Source organism: Solanum tuberosum, unplaced genomic scaffold (assembly GCF_000226075.1).
Source record: "Solanum tuberosum cultivar DM 1-3 516 R44 unplaced genomic scaffold, SolTub_3.0 scf00135, whole genome shotgun sequence".
Classification (NCBI taxonomy): Eukaryota; Viridiplantae; Streptophyta; class Magnoliopsida; order Solanales; family Solanaceae; genus Solanum; species Solanum tuberosum.
Genome location: NW_006239059.1, coordinates 1,148,796 through 1,173,046, shown reverse-complemented (window position 1 = coordinate 1,173,046; position 24,251 = coordinate 1,148,796). Strand labels below are relative to the sequence as shown.

The 24,251-nt window shown below is 28.5% G+C and overlaps 2 protein-coding genes across 2 annotated transcripts; one reads left to right on the top strand and one right to left on the bottom strand.

The window, feature by feature from the left end:
* Positions 1-6,243: 6,243 nt before the first annotated feature.
* On the top strand, positions 6,244-7,935 carry LOC102604201 (ankyrin repeat-containing protein At3g12360-like). Its single transcript, XM_006351548.2, has 2 exons — positions 6,244-6,894; positions 6,983-7,935. Exons 1-2 carry the CDS (start codon positions 6,322-6,324, stop codon positions 7,808-7,810), a joined length of 1,401 nt encoding a protein of 466 aa, XP_006351610.1. The 5' UTR covers positions 6,244-6,321; the 3' UTR covers positions 7,811-7,935.
* LOC102583541 (probable 2-oxoglutarate/Fe(II)-dependent dioxygenase) lies at positions 7,787-21,463 on the bottom strand. The gene is made up of 4 exons (XM_006351566.2): positions 21,175-21,463; positions 19,669-19,919; positions 9,291-9,615; positions 7,787-8,674 (listed from the first exon to the last, which is right to left on the bottom strand). The coding sequence occupies exons 1-4, from the start codon at positions 21,346-21,348 to the stop codon at positions 8,402-8,404; spliced, it is 1,023 nt and encodes a 340-aa protein (XP_006351628.2). The 5' UTR covers positions 21,349-21,463; the 3' UTR covers positions 7,787-8,401.
* Positions 21,464-24,251: the final 2,788 nt, after the last annotated feature.

The following is a 24,251-nucleotide window of genomic DNA, read 5'->3' as shown; positions in this document are numbered from 1 at the left end:
AAAGTCTCCTTGGGCCTTAGAAATTAAATAGTGACATCAATTACTCCCATCCTTTTAGGTTGTTGTTGTCTTTCTTTTTGAGTTCGAATCTGTTTGACATTATTGTTAAAAACGGCTTATTTTTAGAAATATTTTTAAAAAAAGAGTGCTTTTGAAAATAAATAAATTTGTGTTTGATTAATTAATTTGAAAAGTACTTTTCATAAGCAAATTGTGTTTGACTGATCGTTTTAAAAAAATGCTTTTGAGAGACAATTACGAAAAAAGACAACCATTAATGTACTTTTAATATTAAAATTATTTTACAGAGATAACTTATTTTAAATATCTATTATAAAAAAAATTAATTAAATTTTTATTTTATTAAATTAAAATGTACATATTTAAATATTCAATCAATATTATATCTTTTTTGGGAGGGTTAAAATCTTTAATTTTTATTTTTTTCTCTTTTTTCTAACCTTACAAAAATATTGTTATTATCTTTTTTTTTCTAATTCTATAAATTAATATGTAAAATATAAAATAATAATATATAAACGTAAAATAAAATATAAAATTTATTATATCAAAATAAAAAAATAAAATTCTTAAATTAAATTTAACCAAATTATGAGATATGTTAATTAATAAATAAGAGCTATATTGATAAATATGTATGTATGAACGGAATATTTTAGTCTTGAGAAAAATAAATTTTGTTTCTACTTCTACTTTTTTTGAGAAGCAAGAAATTTTTAGTTTCTTTGCAACAACAGAAAAACTACTTATTTACTGAGTTGCCTAGTAATTTTTCAACAAAAATAATTTTTTTCCCCAAAACAAGTGTTTCCAGCCTCTCAACAGCAATGCCAAACATGCTCGAATAAAATTGCTCTTGTACTCTCCCATTTTAGTTGATGTGTTATATTAATTCTCTTTCTCGAAGATGATGTTTTCTTTATTTGAAAAAGATAATTATAAATTTTCTATTTTGTTGTGAATGTATAGTACTTGTTATAGTCATGTAGATATTATGACATATTTTATGATCATTAATTTTGAAATATTTATAGTTATACAAATATTATGACATATTTAATATATAACATATATCATAAGAGTCTATTTTTTAAAATTTAAACATTGTGTCGATTTAAATTACATCAAAAAATAAAAAACAGAGGAAGTAATATCTATTAGTGGTGTAAAAATTAGTTAAAATATTACGGAAAAAACAACTACAAAGTATTGAATAAAAGTCATATTATCTAAGAATCTTTTACATCTGACGCGAATTATTAATTGAACATTTAAACCATTAATTATCTTAATTACCTATGTAAACTTAGTTATTTGGTGGACTTTAATATCATCTGACCGTTCAATCTCAATCAAAAAGTTTGAAGAGTTTGATTCTATGTTGTGACTGTTCCGCTTTCATTTTTTTCAAAACAAAAATAAAGGAGGGTGGAAAATTGATTTTCTTTTTTTTCCTTTTGGCGTTTTCTTTCTCATCCACCGCATATCGGTCAGTTCGATTTTAAGTATTATCAATTGAATTTATTGGTTTTTAATTTTAAAATATGCTAAATTAATAACTAGACCAATAAGATATTTGTTATCGATTTTTTGTCTTTAACGACTCGGTTTAACCAATAAGAAAATACTTTCAAAACAATTACATGATTTGTCCAATAATTTAATGCGATACATGCATATATCGAAACAAGCAATTCAGACTAAATTGCAACAATAAAAATTAAAGTAATACCAAAATCTAAAAGGTAAATGTAGAGGCTAGAGTTAAGTAGTGTTAATTGTATATGGTCTTTATAGTTATAGTCTAATATAATGATTATATTAATATTTTTTGTTTGATATTTATGTATGACTAAAAATTAAAATAGTAAATTACTATAACTTAATGGGTTATCTATTAACCCAATAACTCAATATTAAAAAATCAATATTGAACCGATAACTCAATAATTTTTTTATAAAATAATTAAATAATTGTTAACCCAATAACAATAAATCAATAACACTTTTTCAGTTCGGATTATCGGTCGATCCAATTTTTGCACACCCCTACTTCCGTTTCTATTTATATGTCATCCTTACTAAAGTATGTATGTTTTTTAATATTTGTCATTTCACAAAACCAATACATAAATAACACTATTCTTTCTACTTTATCCTTGAGAGTTATTAGCGTTGAAAGTATAAATTCAACAAACATAGGAAAACTAAATAATTAATTTATGTTCATTGGTCAATTAATTAATTAAATTAAATAACTTATATTCATTTATTGAAAATTTAACTTCAAGAAATCACTAAATAAGGATATAATGATAATTTTACCTAGTTTCTTAAAGAGCATGCGATTTAAAATAATGACATATAAATAAAAATGGAGAGAGTACATTTTAGACAAAATTAAGCAAATAGGTTAACAAATTGTATAGTACCAAAAATCGAACATCTAAAAACTGAAACAAATAGTTGGATGTCTCTAGAGTTCAATTGGATTATGAGGAGATAAGTTACTGAATAAAATAATAGCTTATACAGAACAACAACAACAATATGAAATGATTAAAACTTCAATATAATTAGATCAAACAGACCCCCAAAAAAAAAAACTGCAACGATTTGAAGATGGGGGCACCAAAGGGATGTTCATGGTTTAATTTTAGATAGGTTATTGGTTACAATTAAAATCAAATTAATTTACTTGATTTTTAAATTTCTAAAATCAAATCATATCAAATGAAAAAATAATCATTGATTTGGTTATTGTCAGATTGGTTCAGTTTAGTTCGATTTTTTTTATTTTTCAATTTGAAAGTAATAATATTTTTAGGACGACACAGACACCTAGTACATAAACAATCCACAGGAAAGCTACTGATGAGTCAATTAAGCAATACTAGAGTTATTATTATACGAACAAAATAATGCAATTAAGAGAAAATGTGACTATCTTATGTGAGGTAGGGTAGGTAAACACTAAAGTAATGAATTTTGATAGACTTGGATTTAGGGGTGTAATAGTTTGGCTAAAATTTAAGTATTGGGTTTGAGAAAATAATAAAGTTAAAGACTTAAGTTAGTTAAAATTTAACAAAATATTTATATTTTATTTATAAATAAATAATAAAATTTATATAACTAATTTCTCGGTTCAGTTTAGTTATAGTAAAACCAAAATAAAATCAAATAGTGTTGGCTTTCAAAATTTTAAAAATCAAACCTAACCAAATATCGATTTTTTTAATCGGTTTGGTTCGAATTGCGGTTTGATTTGATATTTTAACCATAACCATGAACAGCCCTAAGCACCGCTATGTTTCTGGGCTTAAACATGCAATGTTGTGATCAGATAAAGTCATGGCTTTAACCAGTGTATTAAGATGAGTTTTAATGATGAGAATACACAATTAAATATATCATCATTTCTTAGACCATCTCTCTCGATATATATATATTTAAAAAATTAAAAAATTATCGAGTGCATGTGCATTCTCACTATGTTATGTGGTCGCCTCTATCTAACACTCAATTGGAAAGAAAACTTTTTTTTGCTTGAGCTATTTGCAAATAATGACAATATTGCAATTGTTAATGCAGTGCTAACTACCTTTCTATGATTCTTCCGTCTGTTGAATTATTAAACTATATTGGGTATTGGCATACCTTCATATCACCTACAAATTATTGAAAAGCATCAACAAAAATAATCGCTCAAACTGGTAAAATAAACAACTAAAACATAATTAAAATTTCTCATATGATAAGAACATAATTTTTTTCTTTTTGTCAATAATAAAATGGTCATTCAACTTTTAAGGGGTATTTTTCGTATTTTAATTCTCAACATGGGGCTTGCCACTTATGGTATAGAATTATGATATCCAATTCTACATCATATCCAATAACTCAAAATTTAAACACATAATAAAGTAATTTATTAAAGTAGAAAAAAAGAAGTTTTAACGAAAAAGATGACAATAAGGTTTTACTAGGCAAAATCTAAAAGAGGGAAAGATGACAATATCGTATAGAATGTGTACTTCTTTCTAATAAATAAAAGATTGTACAAAAAACTTTATCTTGTCAAATTGGTTTAATATCGTGTTGAATGTTCTAAACCCATAAAAAATTAGAATTTATGATCATTTTCTGCTTCAATAATGATAATACTAATACTAATAATAATACTTTTAGGGGTCGTTTGGTAGGAAGTATTAGGAGAAATAGTCCATGTATTATGTATGGTATTATATGGTACTATGTTTGGTAAGAATTTGGGCTTGTGTATAACTAATCCATGGATTAGGTATACACCCTATACGGTATTAGAGGATGTATTACTGATCCCTTCTATTTGGAGGTATTAGTAATACATATGATTTAATACCATGGGATAGATCTATGTAAAGACAAAAATATCCCTCAAATCATTTTAATCATTTTTTTATTTTCTTGATTTTATGTTTTATATTTGTATTAGTAAATTAATTTAAATAAATTAGCATATAAATTATTAGAGAGAGTTGTTTGTTACTAAATAAATTCAATACAATTTTTTAAATGTGAATTTAACATTTACTAATTAAAAGGGAAAATGCATAAGTATCCCACCCCCACCCCCGCCTCTCCCAACCTATGCCTGAAATCCCAGAGACACACTGATACTATACTAAGGTCCTATTACCCTCCCCCCTCCCCCCGAACTTATTTTATAAATAATTTTCTATCCTTTTTCGGCCTACGTGGCACTATCAACCAGATAGTTTGAAAAAATTGTCAACACGCGCTGGACCCAGAAGATAGTGCCACGTAGGCCGAAAAAGGGTAGAAAATTATTTATAAAATAAGTTCGGGGGGAGAGGGGTAATATGACCTTAGTATAGTATGAGTGTGTCTCTGAGATTTCGGGCATAGATTGGGGGGTACTTATGCATTTTTCCTAATTAAAAAGGCAAATATATCACCACATGATGTTTCTTAATTGAATGTATAATATATATATATGTGTGTGTGATTTTCTAATTATTTGTATTTTGAACAATTTATAAAATTGCATACACATTAAAACTATAACTTGCAATTTTTATGTGTAAATGTATTAGATGGTTTACTCAATTTTACTAAGTATTGTTTACCGTCTTATCAATTTTAAAAGTAGATGATTTATCTTTTTTTAAATTGAAAAATGTCATTTTGTGAGTGCTAAATTTATTAAAATGACAATTATTTATCCTCAAATAATTCAAGTGAAAAAATAACAATCATGACAACAAAATTGTTCTTCACCTAGCTAGTTAGAAGGTCATAAAAAAATAACATTGTCCGGCAATTATCTACCTTGACACAATTATATAACAATACAAAGGTATAATTGGAAATAAGTTTTTTTTATAGAGTTTTAATCCAAACACAAGATGAAGTTGGAAACAATGAACCAAACACTTGATAAAAATAAACCCTACATTATTAATCCCTGCACTATTAATCCCTGCACTACTAATTCCTACATTACAAATCCCTACATTATTAATCTTTGTATCAAACGTCCCTAGATAAAACACACTCCCTCTATATCTCTCTTCCTTTGTTGTCATTAGTCAAGAGTGAACCGTGTATTCACACTTCATTTTGAACTTGGATCTTGACTTGCACATATTTTAATTGGATCAAGTCAAATTTCATTTTTAATATTGATTTATCACGCAAAAGAAAATTCAAAACAAAATAAGGTGTAATATCACAAATGATCATTTAACTATGAATTTTTCTATCAGAACGTCACTCAACTTTGATTTTTAACTCAAAAGTCACCCAGTTATGAATTTTTCTCTAGAAAGTCATTCTAACTTTGATTTTAACCCAAAATCATTCAACTATGAAAGCGATTTTTGGGTTAAACATCAAAGTTAAGTGACTTGAGAAAAAACGTATAGTTGAGTGAAAAATTTCAGGGTTAAGTCACCATCCGTGAAAATTCTAGGTATTTTGGAGCAATAATTGTCTCTTCGCCCCTGTTGTTTCGCGGAAATGTTGTACTAATAGAAAAGGACATTTTCAGTCAAATCTATAGTTGTTACATTTATTGCTTCTCTTTTTTTTTTTCCTCTTCTAATTATTTCTCTGTCCATAAAAATTAAGATAAGGATTAGTTCAAAGCATCTTGAATAGTATATCATTTAAACAAGTCTAAAATTTGAAGGAAGACTTTTCCAACTGTGACTATATCCAATAAGTATCAAAAAATATCAGCAACTACAAAATTAACCAATTCTGTTTGTAAAAAAAAGTATCTAATAGAGGAAAATGGATACTGAGAAGAGACTCTATGAAGCTGCAGTTAAAGGAGATGTTAGAGTTTTACAAGAATTACTTCAACAAGATGCTTTAATTCTTGATAGACTTACCTTAACTTGCTTCAATGAAACACCTTTGCACATAGCAGCACTGCGTGGTCATATCGAGTTTGTGAGGTTAATTCTGGCTCAAAATCCTCAGCTTGCTGCTGAATTGGATTGGCGAAAGTCATCTGCTCTTCACATAGCTTCAGCCAAAGGTCACTTGCATATCGTCAAGATGTTGTTGTTGGTAAATCCTGAATTGTGCCTGGTTTGTGATCGTGATGGTGGAAATCCTCTCCATCTTGCAGCTATCAAAGGTCGGGTTGAAGTCATCAAAGAACTTATACATGTCAGGCCTCGTGCAGCTCTAGGAACTATGATCAATGGAGAAAACGTTTTGCATTTGTGTGTGAAGCATAATCAGCTTGAGGTTCTGAAGGTGCTAAAGGAGATTGAATGGGACCAGGAGTTGTTGAATGCGAAGGATGGTAATGGACACAACATTCTGCATTTGGCTGTTGCTGATAAGCAAATTGAGGTATGACTTTGTTCCTTAGAAAAGAAATTCGACTTCATTTTCTTATAAGCAGTGTCGTTATTAAACCATTTACTAATCATTCTTGCAGACTGTGAAGTACTTGCTGAAGACGCATCAAATTGATGTGAATGAAATGGATGCAAATGGGAATACATCATTAGATATTTTAGTACAGAGTCGTAGGGACGTGAATGATCTATCCATCGGTGAGTGTCTTCGAGAAGCTGGAGGTTTAAGAGCAAAGGATATTTCAATGTCCATCATTCAACATAGTACCAAAATTCCTAATGACTCTGGTGGAAATAACCATTCTCCAGTATCTTCAGCACCAGTATATTTAGGAGGAAATCAGGCGCCATCAAAAGGCGATTGGCTTTCCAAGAAACGCGAAACAATAATGGTGGTGGCCTCACTCATTGCAACCATGGCATTCCAAGTTGGAGTGAACCCTCCAGGAGGTGTTTGGCAAGAAAATGGAAAATTGGAGGATTGGGGAAGACCCTTACATAAAGCAGGGGAATCAGTAATGGCTTATAATCATGCAAAACCATTTCGATATTTCCTTCGTGTCAACACCATTGCCTTTGTCTCTTCTCTCAGCACAATCTTGCTGCTGATAAGTGGATTGCCTTTCAGGCGTAGGCTTTTCATGTGGGGTTTAATGGTTATAATGTGGTCGACAGTTACCTCAATAGCACTCACTTATGGCATAGCAATTTACATCATCACGCCAAGGAAGGACAGGGAACCACTTGGTCAGATCATTGAAATAGGAATAACAGTATGGTGTGGCTTAATGGCACTACTTCTACTCGGTAACACAATACGTTTGTTGCGTGTATGGCAGAAAAAGAAGCATGAAATAAAAACAGCAGCAGTACAAACATTTGTAAATTCAGTTTATGTCAATGTTTGATCTGTTGCATTGATAAATAGGAGTCAACATTAGAAGAAATATTAATTATTGTTTTGAGAATCTATTTTCATTGTCATATGTTAGAGTTAAAAGTATGGCAATTGCCAAATCCCAGCCATTTGAAATTTTATCACTAGATGTTGATCGAAGTCAACTCTTAACTTAGAAATTTTCAAATTTCCGTCCAACGACTCAAATCTCATCCTTGAAATCCAAACCAAAGGTCCAACCAACCCAAAAATCACATTCTAGAGCCAATGAAATGGTCAGAATTCCATTTCGAGCTCATCTTCATCAAATATTGACATAAGTCAACCTTTCCTACTACCAAAATGAAAAACTCTCATAACTCCTGTCCAAATGCCTCGGGAACCATGCAACCAATTCCCCAGACCAAAAATACCCAAATCAAACTACGGAGAGGGGTAAAACAGTCAAAACACACAAATTGAAGATTTATTAGAGTAATATTGGAATATTACAACCTTTACCAGCAATTTTATTTGCATACAAACACGCTTAAGGTTTTCGGAACAAATCTAGTATCAATGAATTAAAATCATGCAATTATTCAAAGTGTTAATACATTAATCACGTATTGATCTCTTCGTCCTTGGTATTTAATCTCATTGTATCAAGGTATGATTTTCCAACAAGTTGATGACTGAAATATCCCTTGAAGTAATCAGCAACAGTACCAATTTGCTTGAATTTTACAGGATTTCGAAGAGTGATGAGGCTTGATGCTGGACTTAAATAATAGTTCCTTTTTGGTTTAAAAAATGTTGCAATTGATAGTCTCTCCTTGTTTGGATTGAGAACTGGTCGATGTTCAACACCTTTATAAATTTCATTCGTCACTATCTGTACAACAACACTGACGAATTAGTGTACTTGGCATAAATATAATTTCAAAAAAAAGTGAATGTTAGGTTATCAAGTAAAAGTGTTCTATACTTCTTCACTACTCGTTCAGGGAATGTGGAAGAAAGATATTGATAAGGTGTCATAATGCCATTAAGAAAGCTATTTTTCTTTTCATTTCAAATAGATTGGATAAGATAAATCAAAGTGGTGTTAATGTTCCTAGTAGTGGCAATATGGGGAAAATCTCATTAAGATAAATCAAAGTGGTGGTAATGTACATTGTAGTGACAATATGGTGTTAAACAGGGTGTTTTTCTTCTCACCTTCTCTCACATAGAGTTATTATTTCTAGTAAATATATAAAAAGACGATTAAACATTTCATACATAAAATTGTGGACAAAATCAATGTTAAAAAGTAGGCTAAAGTTTGGTGAAGGACAAAAACTGTGCCAATATTGCAAACATCAGGAACTATTATTGCTTCATATGAAAACTCAAGGATGACTTTGACTCTTAATTAACCCAAAGATAAGAGACTATTTTGGGCTTTTTCTCTAAGTTAAATATATATAAGTGAAGCTCAAAATTTGAAGAAATGACTTGTGGATTACCTCTAACATGTCTCCAACGTTGATAACAAAGGCATTTGGCAAAGGTGTAATAGGTATCCAAGCACCATCTTTCTTGATATGAAGACCTTCCACTTCATTTAGTTGAGAAAGTATGGTCAAGCCAGCAAGATCAGTGTGGGGGTTTAGCCCCATAACAACATCTTCTTGAGGACACTTAGGATAGTAATACATGGCCATTGCTTGCTCTCCTCCATCAAAAACTTCACTCAAATCTTCTCCTTTCATTCCTAATGCTTTCCCCATTATATTGAATATTTTCTCCGAAAGTTCCTTCAGCTGTGCTGAGTATTCTTCTAAGGTATCTCTTCATGAAATTAGAGAAAAATGATTTCCAACATAAGAGAATAAGCCACACGATTTGTAGTAGCATCATATTGAAGGGTGTAAAAATTAGGTAGAGATCCCTCTAAACTTGACATGAATTATTAGTTGTATATCTTATCAATTGTCTTAATTATTTTTTGAAATTTGTTACTCCCTCCGTTTTACAAAGAATGACCTCCTTCCTTTTTAGTCAGTTTCAAAAAATGACCTCTTCCCTTTTGGTAACATTTACTTTTTGCTTTCCACGTGGCATGTTTAAGATCACAAGATTAAGGGCAATTTTATACATTTGACATAACTTTAATTTAGTACCACAAGATTCAAAAGTCTTCTTTAATTTCTTAAACTTTGTACCAAGTCAAACCAGATCAATCTTTTTGAAACGGAGGGAGTATTTGATTGCCTTTACCATCTAGATGGATGTGGCAAGGAGCGTGACTAAATTCTTTAAAGACTATAAAGAGGGAACAAACTCTGACCAAGTTTTCTTGTGTGAGAGAGAAAGTTTCTTGGAAGAAAATCAACTAATGTCTTACAAAATGGAGAGGGAGACTATTTATAGCCAAAAAAAATGTCACAGTAAAAGTGCTACAGTGTTGTTACAATATCACCCACAATAATTTTAGCCCATCTTTACTAATGTCATGGATGACATCATTTTTATATGTCATTGTGATGCTAAGGTAGCTTAAAATTTATGCCTTCTTCATTCTCAGATTCACATTTGTTTGATGTTTGTGATTGATTGCTAGGGAGCTCAGCTTTGATTTGTTGGAAAAAAAATCATCTGTTGGAGGAAGTCTCCTTTACTGCTTCAGTTGGCCCTAGTTGTGCAGTTACAATTGAGTTTTATTGCAAAAAATAAAATTTAAGCGGCATTTGTTGGGATTAGAGATCCTGGATTCTACATGAATCATTTTTCTATTTCCGACATACATACTTCTGATGGATTTCAACTCTTATATCATTTACAATAGCCTTGGAGAGACAATCATGAATATCCTCTATGTCATCTGCCTTGTGGAAGACAAATTTTTGTGTATATTTTCATAGAATATGAAACTTGTGGAAAAATTGTAAAGAGCATAGAAATTTGGTGTTCTTTGATTATTTTTTTTGACAAAAGTATTCTTATCATTCTCGAACTGGTGGTGGAAGGATCTTAGCTTTGTGACCATAAGTAAGCCACGATTGATTTAAAAATCATTGAGGGAATTCAGAGATCAACTGTTTTCCCCAAAGGAGGAACCATAAATATTTGTTAGTGTTATTTTGAAAAGTGATGAAGACATTCATCTTTGCTCTTCGATAATCAAAATAATTATAGTTTTGAGGTTCAAACGGTTGGAAAAGTCTTTTGTACTTGGCTGGGTGCATATCTCATTCTTTAGGTGAGATTATTTATTAATTCATATCGTGGTATGGATAACATATGTTTGTGTTTGTTTGTCTTTATGAGGTTTAAACAAGCAAGATTGGATATTTGTGAGTATTGATTCATAAAATTTCTATGTATATGCAAGAGTTTTTTGGATATAATTTGCAAAGTGTGTTTTAGCTACTTTCTAAGGGTTGAAATGTTAAAATTTGGGTTCAATTGGTAGAACCTATTGTTATGACCAGTGCTAGCAGAAGAGATTTAATTAATCAATATCTCTTTTTCAAACGTATGTTCTCTATAGTGGCAGTCAAAAGCCACACTTCAATTTCTTCTTCTTTCACTGTGTGGCTGCTACTAGCACCATCAAAAATACGCTGGAGATGGAAAGCTCCATCAACTTTCCATTTATTTTTTCACAAAACACAAGCACGATATGTCCAACACCAAGCAAATCAATTTTTTCACTCACACCTCAATAATTTCTTTCAGCAGAGGAACCTTCTCTGGTAACTCGACCTACTTTAAAAATTATAGTGTATATCCGCTAATACAAATTAAACTCGAATTTTGACATTCCAACCCCTAGGAAGTAGCTAAGAAAATACTTAGTCCAACAACAAATTTAATCCAAAAAACTTCTGCATATATACATATAAATTTTATGATTTCATACTCAATAATGTCCGATCTTACTTGTTTAAACCTCCTAAAGACTAACAAACACAAATATATGTTGCACATATCACAAGTGTAGATTAATAAAATAATATCATCCATAAATGGGGCATGCATCCAGCAAAGTAGAAAAGATTTTTCCGAACTGTTGAACCTCAAAACTATAGTATCCTAAAGTAGTAAGATTTGTGTAAGTTATCCATGCGTTTCTATCTAAAGTTTACTTTTAGATCTTCTATTCAAGTGTTGAAACTTTATTATTCAACATTTAAATAACGGAAAAGGGCCAAAAATACTCCTAAACTATAGGAAAAGGTCTAAAAGTATCCTTCATCCATCTTTTGGTCTAAAAATACCCTTCTACTCATCTTTTTGGTCTAAAATTACCCTTCCATCCACCTTTTTGGCTCACTTATACCCTTGCAACTAACAACCCTCTCTTTTTTAAAAAAAAATACTTATTATGTGTCATTTTCTTATTGAATGAAATAAAAATCCACCTCTATTAATTTTTTCCCATAATTTATCCAAATCAAAACAATATATCTTTTCAAGATCCAAAAAATATTTTTTTTGAATCTAGTAATTTCTATTTTCTATAGCTTTTTAAAAAAAATTGTTTTAGATAATTAAAATATTTTAAAAATATTAGTCATGCCACAATTAGAGGGACATATCATATTATCATAAATCCTAAACAAAGTCTATCTTTTATTTTATAAAAAAATGATCATTTAATTTTTTTGACTAATAATCTTTATAACAACTCATTGAAAAGAAGAAAAAAAATATAGATGTGGTAGGTCATAGCCTGTAGGAAAAATAAAAATAAGAAAAGAGAGAAAAAAAATATTATGGATAAGATAATATTATTATGATCATAATATTATTAATTTGTTTAAGATATATTAATTATTTATATAGTATTTAAAATTTTAATGTAATTGATTAAATTTTAGCTGTTAATTTTTCCTTATGCCATGTGTCTTCAATCCAAGTAATAACTTGGGGAAAATAGAGAAAAAATTGAGAGGAATCGGATAAAAAAAATCTACAACAAATATAAAAAACTATTAGATTTTTTTAATAAAAAATAAAAATTATGAGGTCTTGAAGAAGTATATTCTTTTTGGCTTGGATAAATTATGGGGGGAAATCCAGTTGAGATGGAAATTTTATTTCATCCAATGAGGAGAATGACACATAATAAATATATTTTTTTTTAAAAACAAAATAAAGATAGGGGTGTTAGTTTCAAGGGTATAAGTGAGCTAAAAGGTGAATGAAAGGGTATTTTTAGATCAATAAGATGAGTAGAAGGGTATATTTAGACCAAAAGATGGATGAAGGGTAATTTTAGACCTTTTCAGATAGTTCAAGGGTATTTTTGACCATTTTCCGTTTAAATAATACTCTCTCTATTCCTAATTACTTGTCTACTTTTTTTTTTACTTATTCATTTTGACAAATCAAGAAAGGACAATTTTTTTTTTTTACATATTATACCTCAATTAATTAATTTTGAAAAAGGTAGAACTTCTTGAAAATCGTAAATTTTTAATTCATCTACTTCATAATCAATAGAGGTAAAATGACAAACTCACTATGTCAATTATTGTTTTCTTAATAACTATATCAATTCAAAAGTAGACAAGTAATTGAGAATAGAGGGAGTAAATACTAAGGGCCTGTTTGGAAGGACACCCTGGTAATTGGATTTGGTGTAATTGGGTGTAATTACACTGTCTTTCCTGTTTGGTTGGACATGTAATTACTTGGTCAGCAGGTATTTGGTGTAATTTGCTGGGGGTAATTACACTCTACAATTCACAGGCAAAGGCTGTGAATTGCTGGTAATTACATGGTGTAATTACCAGCTGATTACTTTTTAATTTTTTTATTTCTGCTTTTATTTTTTTTGTTTTAACTTTTTTTACTTATATTATTTTAAGTTCTTTTTTTATTTTTATTATTCTAAAAAATCTTAAAAGTTTATTTTTCATTTTATATTATTATATTTCTTTTTCTTCTTGTTCTCAACCTTACTTTACGTGATTCTATGCAATTTTTTCGTATTATCTATTTCTTTATGTCATGCTTATTTTCTTATTAGCATAATTTTATTAGTATTCTAATTTTTAAATTAAAATAGAATTTATTGTTAAGTAAGGTTATAGACTTACGTTTTCTTTATTAAGAAAAAAAATCATATTTATGCATGCTATGTTGAAATTTGTTATAAGAGTATTATGTTAAATATTTTGTTTTAAATTTATAACTTAGGTTATATTTTCAGTTTCATTTGTTTTAGTAATATTGAATTCACATTGCACGTCATTTTTTAATTAGACTTGATAGATTATATTTTTGTCAAACATTTAATAATTTATGACATTTTATTTATATATTAATATTTTTATCAAACATGCATTTCAGCGATGTTCGTAGAAACTTCATACTTTTAGTTTTTACGATCAATTCAATTGAAATATATTAATTTGAAAAAATATAAATCAATTATTTTTTCATAATATTAGTTAAAGAAAATATGTTTATTAATTAATATATTTTTTAAAAATATATATATCTTAAATATTTAATTTAATGTCATTTATAAAGTTTCTTATTTGTCTAGTATAAATTTTAAATAATTAATTTTTATTTTTAAAATTTAATAAAATTTTATGATTGCAATTGTGCATCCAAACAGAACATGTGTAATTACAATGTGGCATCCAAATAGGACATGTGTAATTACAGTGTCATTACACTGTGGCAACCAAACATGTTAGTGTAATTACTAGGCTGATAATTACTACCCTAATAATTACACCAATTTCAATTACCAGGTGGCTTTCCAAACAGACCCTAAAAGTCCTCGTCTCATAAATAATTACTAGCCTTCTTTACATAAAAAAATTATTAAATATATAAAAATGTCCAGCTCGATATTCAATATGGTTGTCCAATTATTATTGTACATTAGCTTGATATTGTTGTAGCAAATTATAAACTTAGAATTTTGAATCCACCTTCATCCGATTACCATATATTGGAGGTGAGAGTTTTTTAAAAAATCATCTATGCATAGAACTTAAAGTTTAAGTAAAAAAAGTATAACATATAATTGTACCTTAAATTACATTAATGCAACAGAAAAAATATATTTATGTTATGTGCATAGAACTTGTCATGTATTTACCTTAGAGGTCACATTGAGGATATTCCATTTAAAAAAATGTACGGAAAATGTATTTACCTTAGAGAAAGAGAAAATAGAAGGTGTTTGTCTGAAATAATATATCATATGATTACTATATATCAAATGGTCACTAAATTATTTGTAGTTTTCTTAGAAAGTCACTTAACTTTATTTTATAATTCAAAGTTTACTCAATTAAGGGTAATTTTCTGAGAGATTAAAGTCACTCAATTTTTTATATTTCACCTAGAAAGTCACTCAATTATTTATATTTCACCTAAAAAGTCACTCATAAATTTAAATAATTTTTTAATTAAATTTTGTTGAAATGAAATCTTCATTTAAAAAAATAAAAAGATACTTATTAAAACCATTTAATTGAACCATTATGGGCACCTTAATCCACATAAAACGTATACTTATAAAAACAATTTTTACGCTACACAACTTTTCAGAAATTAAAAACAATTTTTTTCTGGATAATGCGTTCAAAAATGGTCCCACAAAAAACGCATACTTCTACCGAATACAGTAAAATCATACTAAATTAATACTCGGTAAATTAATAATATTTCTAAGATAATATTTTCCTCCGATTTCAACTTGGGCCAATGGAAAAAACATACACATTTTGATAAGATAATAAAATGATATATTTTTAGAAGACTACTTTATAAATATACTGTCTCATTAATATTATTAATTAATATTTCTTTAAAAGTACAAATATATCTAAGACAATTTAGTAAAATATGATTTTATAGTATTTTGTTTTATTTGTTAAAAATTTAAATCTAGTTGAAGTTCATCTCTAACTTTCGTTATTGCATCTAAGAATTTCGAGTTGTCTTTTCGAACTGCACCATAAAATTGTGAAGAGTTCTAGATGCGATAAGTGTTTCCTTACGCGTCACTGGTTCCAAAGGTATTGTATCATCTTCAACTTCATCATCAACATTGTTATTTTTTCGATGGTATCCACAATTTCTTCTAAACTCTAGACCTCTGAACATGTATCATTTTCATTCGGATAATCCAACAAATTATTGATGTCCATTTTATTGTGGTAACCGAGATCATTAATCATGAATGATGTTTTTACAACTGGGTTCATTCAAATTCTCTGAGACGATTTTATCCCCCAAACAAATTTTGTAGTGTCAAAAACTATTTACTAATGTCTCTTGCTAAACATTTGTTGTCCAAGCCGAGGTTGCAAAATTGATAACATTCAAACATATAGCAATTTAATATCATACGATAAAATTTGTTGTGATAATACATCTTAAAAGCTTTTATTATTCTAACATCACAAGGTTGAGTCTCAAACACTCTTTAAATTAATAAATATTAATTTATCGATTAAATAATATCTCTATAAAATAATAATATTTTATGTCTTACTTATATTAATTTAGTGGGGTTTTACTGTAATTTACCCTACATAACTTTTCACAAAAAATAAATTAATTATTTCTGTGTTCTCAAATACAAATAATTAATCATACTATCGAACCATTAAATTAATCAAGCTAAATCAATAAAATAACTTTTCACCATTTAGACATTTTCTAGGAATAAGAATAGTTACTTATATTTTTTGAAATTTAAATTTAAAATAATTATTGAGGCATTTTGTCACTTGGCAAGTTTTTTTAAAATTTATTTTTGAGAAAGGTTATGTTGAGTAAAAATTTCTCTATAAGTATGTTTTTTTCCTGAATTAATCCATCATGATTCAATAAAATGGTTTAAATAAGTATCGTTAATTTTTTTTTAACTCTTTTAGCTTAAAATAAAAAATTGTTGCTACGAAATTTAATTAAAAGTAGTTTAAATTGATTGAGTGACTTTCTTAGTGAATAGTTAATAGTTAATAGTTGAATAAGTTTTAAGTTATAAATAAAATTGAGTATAATTTAATGACCTTTTAAAAGAACTATTCATAGTTTACTAACTAAACATTATCTCATGTTATTTTTGGTGAAGGTGAAGGATACAATGACTAAATGTGAAAAGTTATTCAAGTTTGGCCTAGTGATTCATGTAATTTTAAAAAAAATCTATTTCTAAATATGTATAACAACGATAGTTATTTATCCTTAGTGTCTTTGTTTGACATAAATTTTTGTATTGTAATACTCCCTCCTCCATTCATTTTTATTTATACACTATTGATTCGCTTAAAGAGTAATAAATATAATAATAATTTTATTATATTATTTTTTGAATATAATAAATTAACTATTCTGACAAATGCATTAGCAAAATAATTTATTTGTTAATAATAAAGATAAATTAATAAGTAAATAATATATTTTTTTAATTATCAAACTAAATAAGTAAAAAATAAATATCTATTATAAATATAGTAGACAAAAAGAAAATGAACGAAAAAATATTTCAAAATAATATCCTATGATAAAGTCATTTGGTGCTGACACTAGGCCCATGTCATAGTGACCTTCCAATAATTAATCAGTCTATAGGGTTGATAATAATTACTTGTGTTTAAAAAAAAAGTGATCTAGTTTGACTTGGTAGAGTTTAAAGAAAATAAAGAAGATTTTTAAATTTTGTGGTTTTAAATTAAAATTATGTCAAATATACACAATTGTCCTTTAATCTTGTAGCCTTAAATATGCAACGTGGAAAACTGAAATTAAAATGTTACCAAAAAAGAGAAAAAATAATTCTTTTTAAATAAACTAAAAAAAAAATAGATCATTCTTTTTTAAATAAATAGAGTACCGAATATAGAGAAAAAAATTACGATAATTAATAAAATAGAGAAGTAAAGATAAAAAGGCCACTGCAAAAAGTTGTAGTGTTGATGGGACAAGCAGAACGACGAAAAGTTCTGTAAATGGGGAGTGGGGAACAAAGCAATATTTCGTGCAAATCCCAGAAATGTCATTATGATTTACAAATATATTATGGGTCCATTTTTATTTATCTATTATATTAAAAATAATTGTTTAATAATATTTGTTAAATTTAAAAAATTAAAGAAATAATTTATTTTTTTGTATCTATTTTATCCTTGATATTAAATATTATTTCCTCTTTCCCAGTTTATATGACTTACTTTCTTTTTTAATCGATCCTTAAAAGAAAGTCATAATTCTATATTAAGTAACAATTTAATCTTAAATGTCTATTTTACCCTTAATGAAAATGATTTATAGCACACAAAATCATTCATTTTAGACTATACATTTAAAAAGTTTTATTTCCTTTCTTAAACTTTGTATCAAGTCAAAGTATCTCACATAAAATGGAACGGAGAGAGTATTTAATATCTAATACATTTCCCAAAATATTAAATTTAATATATTCAAAAGGTCATATAATACTCCCTCTGTCCAACAATAGTTGTCCACTATATTATTTTGGAATGTCCAACAATACTTGTTAACTTTATGAAATCAATGGATAATTTTACATTTAGTTCCTAATTTTTCCTTATCATTAATATAGTCGTTTCCCTATTAAAATTTTCAAGACATTATATTTATTAGGAGTATATTAAAAGGATGATATAATAAAATTACCATTCTATTTATAGTTTTTTAAGGGGTGTGTCGAGTTAATAGTGGATAACTATTGTTGGATCTAGAGAGTAATATTATCCATATTATTTATTATTGAAAAAAGGATAAATATATCCCGAACTATCTGAAATGGTATGCAGATACCCTTTGTCATACTTTTGGGACATTGGTGCCCCCGCCGTTCAAAAACTAGAGCATATATACTCTTTATACTAACAAGCATACACGTGCCATAATCTTATCCATCGATCCGATGTCAGATCGATGAATAAGATTGCGCCACGTGTCCCTATTTAGTCATCCGTTCGAGTGTAGGGCATATATGCTCTAGTTTTTGGACGGCAGATGCATCAATGTCTCAAAAGTATAACGGAGGATATCTGCATACCATTTACGATAATTCGGAGGTATATTTGTCTTTATTTCCTTTATTATTTTGTCAAGTCAATAGAGTAGTGAACAACAATTATTGAACTGAGGGAATATTTACCAGAAGGTTTGTGCTTTATTACTCTCTCCGTTTCTATTTATATGTCACTATTTAAATTTCACGTCCCTTAAAATTTTATGTAAGTTTACCATTATACCCCTATTTAGTATACTCTTGAAGTCAAGTTTCAATAAATGAACATAAATTAATTTATATTGATTAATTAAATTGACCAGTGGACATGAATTAATCATTTAGTTTTCCTATATTGGTCAAATTCAGACTAATAACTTTCAAAGATAAAATAGGAAGAATAGTGTCATTTATGCATTGACTTTGTGAAATGACAAATATTAAGAATCACCTAATTTTTTTTATGAACGACATATAAATAGGAATGGAGAGGTATCATTTATGTATTAATTCTTCTATTCTATATTAAGTATATCTAGATTTCTTTTTATTGTTCAAAATTTAAAATAAATATTTGATTTTTTTTTTCATATTTGTCTTACCTTTAATGAAGTTCTACATTTTTTTCAAACCTTCTTAAGTAATAACTATCTACTTTTAAGATTAACTAGAAAATAATCAAAAGAGCAATAGTAAAAAATGTAATTTTAAATTATGTTCTTGAACATTTTTTTTAATGGGTATGCATTACCTGAAAAATTTACTTAATAAGAAATGTAATGAATAGAGATAGATAATAATAATAATAATAAAAAAGTTACACCAGCAATTCATCCATACAATTATTGTCATTTAGAGAGAGAAAGAGAGATGTGTACCTTAATGAGAGGGGAAGATTGGGAAACAATTGGGGTTTTCTCAAATGGATAGGAAGAGTGACCATGTAAAGTTTGCCTATCCAGCTGTTTATGTTTTGTTCATCATATGACACTAAAACCTGTCCATATCCTTCCATACTTCCTTCAATTTGGCCAAACTTTTTCTTCTCTTCCATAGGTAGATTGAAGAATCGTTGGACTTCTAACTTCATTTTTTCTAATAGTGAACAACTCACTCCATGATTCATCATCTAAATATAAAAGTCATAAAAATTACTATTTTTATTAGACAAATGTTTAGTAGTTATTTTTATAAATATTTTAGTAAATGGCGCAAATTAAGGGCCGTTTGATTATAGATTTTTCAAGTAAAATTTGGCCTAAAATTTGACAAATAGTATTTGTCCATACAATTTATCGTTATTTGGTAAATATTTTTGGCAAATAACCCAAATTTCCAAACACTAGAAAAAATTAGTATTTGGGCCACTTCTCATTATTTGAAAACTTTTAACAATTCAAATTTTGAATCAAACTTTTATCTTTTACAAGAACACCCTTTATAGTAGTTGTTTGCATTGTTTTACATAATTTTTTATGTGAACATCAAAGTAGTAATGGAATATTCAGTAAAATATGAAACTGATGATATGATTGTTGATGAAAATGATAACAATCGGCTTAGGGTAACAAAGTCACGTACTATGTAATACAAACATATGGTTAGTTTTGATAGTTTTTAAAATTTATGGATATAAATCACATTTTTTTAAAAAGGTGAAATATATTTTCCAAATACTATGCCAAACACATGGTGAAAATTTAACCAAATAATATTTGCCAAAAATATTTGAAAATCTATAACCAAACACTAGCTAATAGTTTTATCTTTGAACCATTCACAACTTTAATAACATCCTTTTATTTGATTAACTGAACTAATTAAATACATTTCGATCTTACGACATGAGTGAAATACACCTTTAAATTCTCGTCAAGTTTAGAGGTATTTTCAACATTTCTCTCGACCTTTTATTAAGAGTTTCATGTTTCTACAAGAGTTTTGAGACCAATACTTGTTATGTTCTGTGGCAGATCAAGGGTGTAGCTATGTTTAGTTAGTCAAGTAGAATTGTTATGTTTTTAAAATTGTCAATAGTTCGAGGACGAAATTAATAACTTGTGGCAAGTTTTGGAGTGTTCAATATTTTTCCAAAAAAAAAATAGTACTTCTAATTATTTCACGTAGATAAATTAGTAAGTTTCCTACTAGAGAATTAGTTTCATTATGCATTTTTCAGTGTGCTGATTTAGGAATTTCACAAAAAATTATGTTATTATAATAGAATTTTAAAAAAATATTCTAGTAGCTAGTGTATAAACCTTCAAAGGATTGAATGAATTATGAATGAAATTAACTTTAAAGGAGAGCTGGGTTAAACATGTAAACCAACAAGACATCAATCAAATAACTACTTTTTTTCTCATATTAAAATGTATATATACCTGAAAGAATCCCCAATCTTTGCAAGCAAGATGAAGTTTGTCAAGTTCTGAATGATCATTAGCCAACAACAATTCCATATCAATTACTGGAATTTGAGACAACATGGAAGGTAATAAATTGGAAGCTATTGGTTCCTCTTGATCATGGCATACATATGTTCCTGGTGTATCCATGGCTATGCTGTTTCAAGCTCTTTCTTTGGAGGCCAAATTATATTATAAGTTTTCATCTAATTTTTAAAGAATTTAACTATTGATTGGAAAGTCATCGTCACATCAGCCTGCACCAAACACTTGTATATGGCGCACTTTGACATCAAGTGGAAATTTAATGCTTAAATTCGTTTAAAAAAATAAGATTTATTTTTCTTTTTAGTATGTTTTTAAAAAATGATATTTTTTGGTAATATTTTAATTTTAGTTTTTCACGTGGTATGTTAAAGGTGACAAGATTAAAGGACTGTTTAGGACATTTGATAGTATAACTTTAATTTAGAACCACGAGATTGAAAAATCTTTTTTATTTTATTAAACTTCATTTCAAATTACCCCCTCCCTCCTTTTAAAAAAAATGATTTCACACCCCATGTTTGATGTCTGTATTGAAATCTAACTATTCAGGATTGTGTCTGGATTCACGTCACGTAAGACCCCATTCAGAGAGAAGCGCTCCCTATATAGTATTTTTTCATATCCACGGCTCGAACTAAAGATCTCTGATGAAAGAAGGAGCAACCTTGTTGGTGGTTCCTCCCTCCTATTTACTTGAGCAAAATAAGAAAAAATCATCTTAAAGCAAGTGTAGTCTCAGAAATTTAAGATAAAAATTGTATAGTTTTCCAACTATAATCTTTTATTCCATATTTTAAATAATGTTTAATTCTCAAGAAATATTTATTAAATAGAAATAATGCAATAAATTATACATTGTAATTATTATCATATTTTTAATAGACATGACTTTTACAAAAATAAGGTCTATTCTATGATAGTGAAAATAAGAAAAAACACGCAAAATGGAAAATGAAAAACAAGTAGACTCCATCGTTTTCTACCTTTCAAAACAATTACATAATCTACTAGATAAAGTATAATGGAAGAAATGTCGTAACTTAAACATTACCTTTGACTTGGGGTGTGTTTGGTACGAACGAAAATGTTTTCCTAGAAAATGTTTTCTTGAAAATTAAGTGGATTTTAATTTATTTTCTCATGTTTGGTTGGTGAGTAGAAAATATTTTTTAATGTTTGGTTTGTGAATGACAAATATTTTTCAGAAAATATCTTTTATTTTTGGCTTGAGACTAAAAAGTACTCTTTAGGAAAATAATTTCTGATTCGAAAAATAATTGATCTAGGACCCGACCCCAATACCCAAACTAGGACAAGGACCCTGATAACCATTCAAAAATTCAACCCTGAGATTTGACCCAGGACCTGACCAAACTTTCGACCTAGGATTATTTTTAAAGTAAATTTATCACTAGACAATGTCTAGCGGCCTTATATTAAACATAAAAAATATCAATAGGGACAAGTACAAGCAAGGGGGGCTAGGCCTTACCTTATCAATAGAATTTTCTTTTCAAAAACCATTTTTTTTTAAAAAAATTGATGGGGTCGCGGGGTGGGGGGTGGGAGCGGCTGGGGTTAGCATAAAAATGATTTTTTTAAAAATTTGAAATATTTTTCAAAAACATTTTTTTAAAAAAAAGGGTGGGGGTAGGGGTGGGGTTGGTAATTTGAAACATTTCCCAAAAACAGTTTTTTTTTCTTTAATTTGTTTTGACGGGAATGGTCTGGGTAGGGGTGGGAGTAGGGGTAGGGGGTGGCATAAAAATGGAAAGAAAAATTAAATTTGAAATAATTTCCAAAAACAGTATTTCTTTTTAAAAAAAGTTGATGGAGATGGCGGCTGGGGGTGGGGTAAGGATTGGGGTGGCATAAGAAATGAAATTTTTTAAAATTTGAAATATTCTTCGAAAACAACTTTTTTTTTTTGTAAAAAAAATGACGGTGTGGATAAAACAAATTTGAAATATTTCCCAAAATATTTATTTTTTTTTAAAAAAATTGATGGGGGTGGCGGGGGAGTGACGTAAGAAATAAAAATAAATTAAATCTGAAATATTTTTCAAAATGATTTTTTGGAAGGGTGGGGGTAGGGAGTAGGGTTGGTAGGGGTTGGGTAAGGTAAAAAAAATCTTAAATTTGAAACATTTTTCAAAAATAATTTTTATTGTTTTTTGTTTGAGGGGAGTGGGGGTTGGGTTAGTGGTAGGGATAAAAATATACTTGAAATTTAAAATATAAGAAAATTTAAATTTTTTAAATTATTTTTTGAATGGGGAGGGTCGGGTACGGGGTATGAGTAGGGTAAGAAAAAAAAAGGATAAAGTAGAGTTTTGGAAAATGTTTTCCTCAATTTTGGAAGGGAAGTTATTTTCCTTAAATTTGAGGAAAATGAGTTGATTTGGAAAACAGTTTCCAAACATGGAAAAATTGAAAAACATTTTCCAGAAAATGTTTTCCTCCGTACCAAACACACCCTAAATTTACAAATCAGAACATGACAATAGAAAGAAAGAAAGATAAATCCCCCCGTATGTAATTGTGAGATTAATTAAATAATGTTTTGACATTACAAGAAATTAGCCAGGCTCTTTTATGTGACTAAAAGTTGTTGGCTAATGTTGCGAAAATATCCTTAGCATAGAGACAATAGTATTGCCATAAGAATTTCTGATTTTAGTGGCGCATTTAGTTGCCTCAAAACCCTTTCTTTCAACGACCTTTATCGTAATCAATTTGTATGGGGCAAACTCGAATTTAGTAAAAGGAGTGAACCACATCATGATATGTGTCTAAATCGAATACAAATAAATGTATGTGGAAACTTGAAGAGAATGAAAGATTCCATCCTTGATAAATCACTAAGAGCATCGAACGCCAACTCTTGTAAGAGTGACAAGTGACCGAGCATTTGAAAGAAGTTTCACCCATGGAAAACCATCTTACAGTTGGAGGTGATCATATTGACCCTCGGGAGCTCAACAATCAATCTTGAACTATACGTC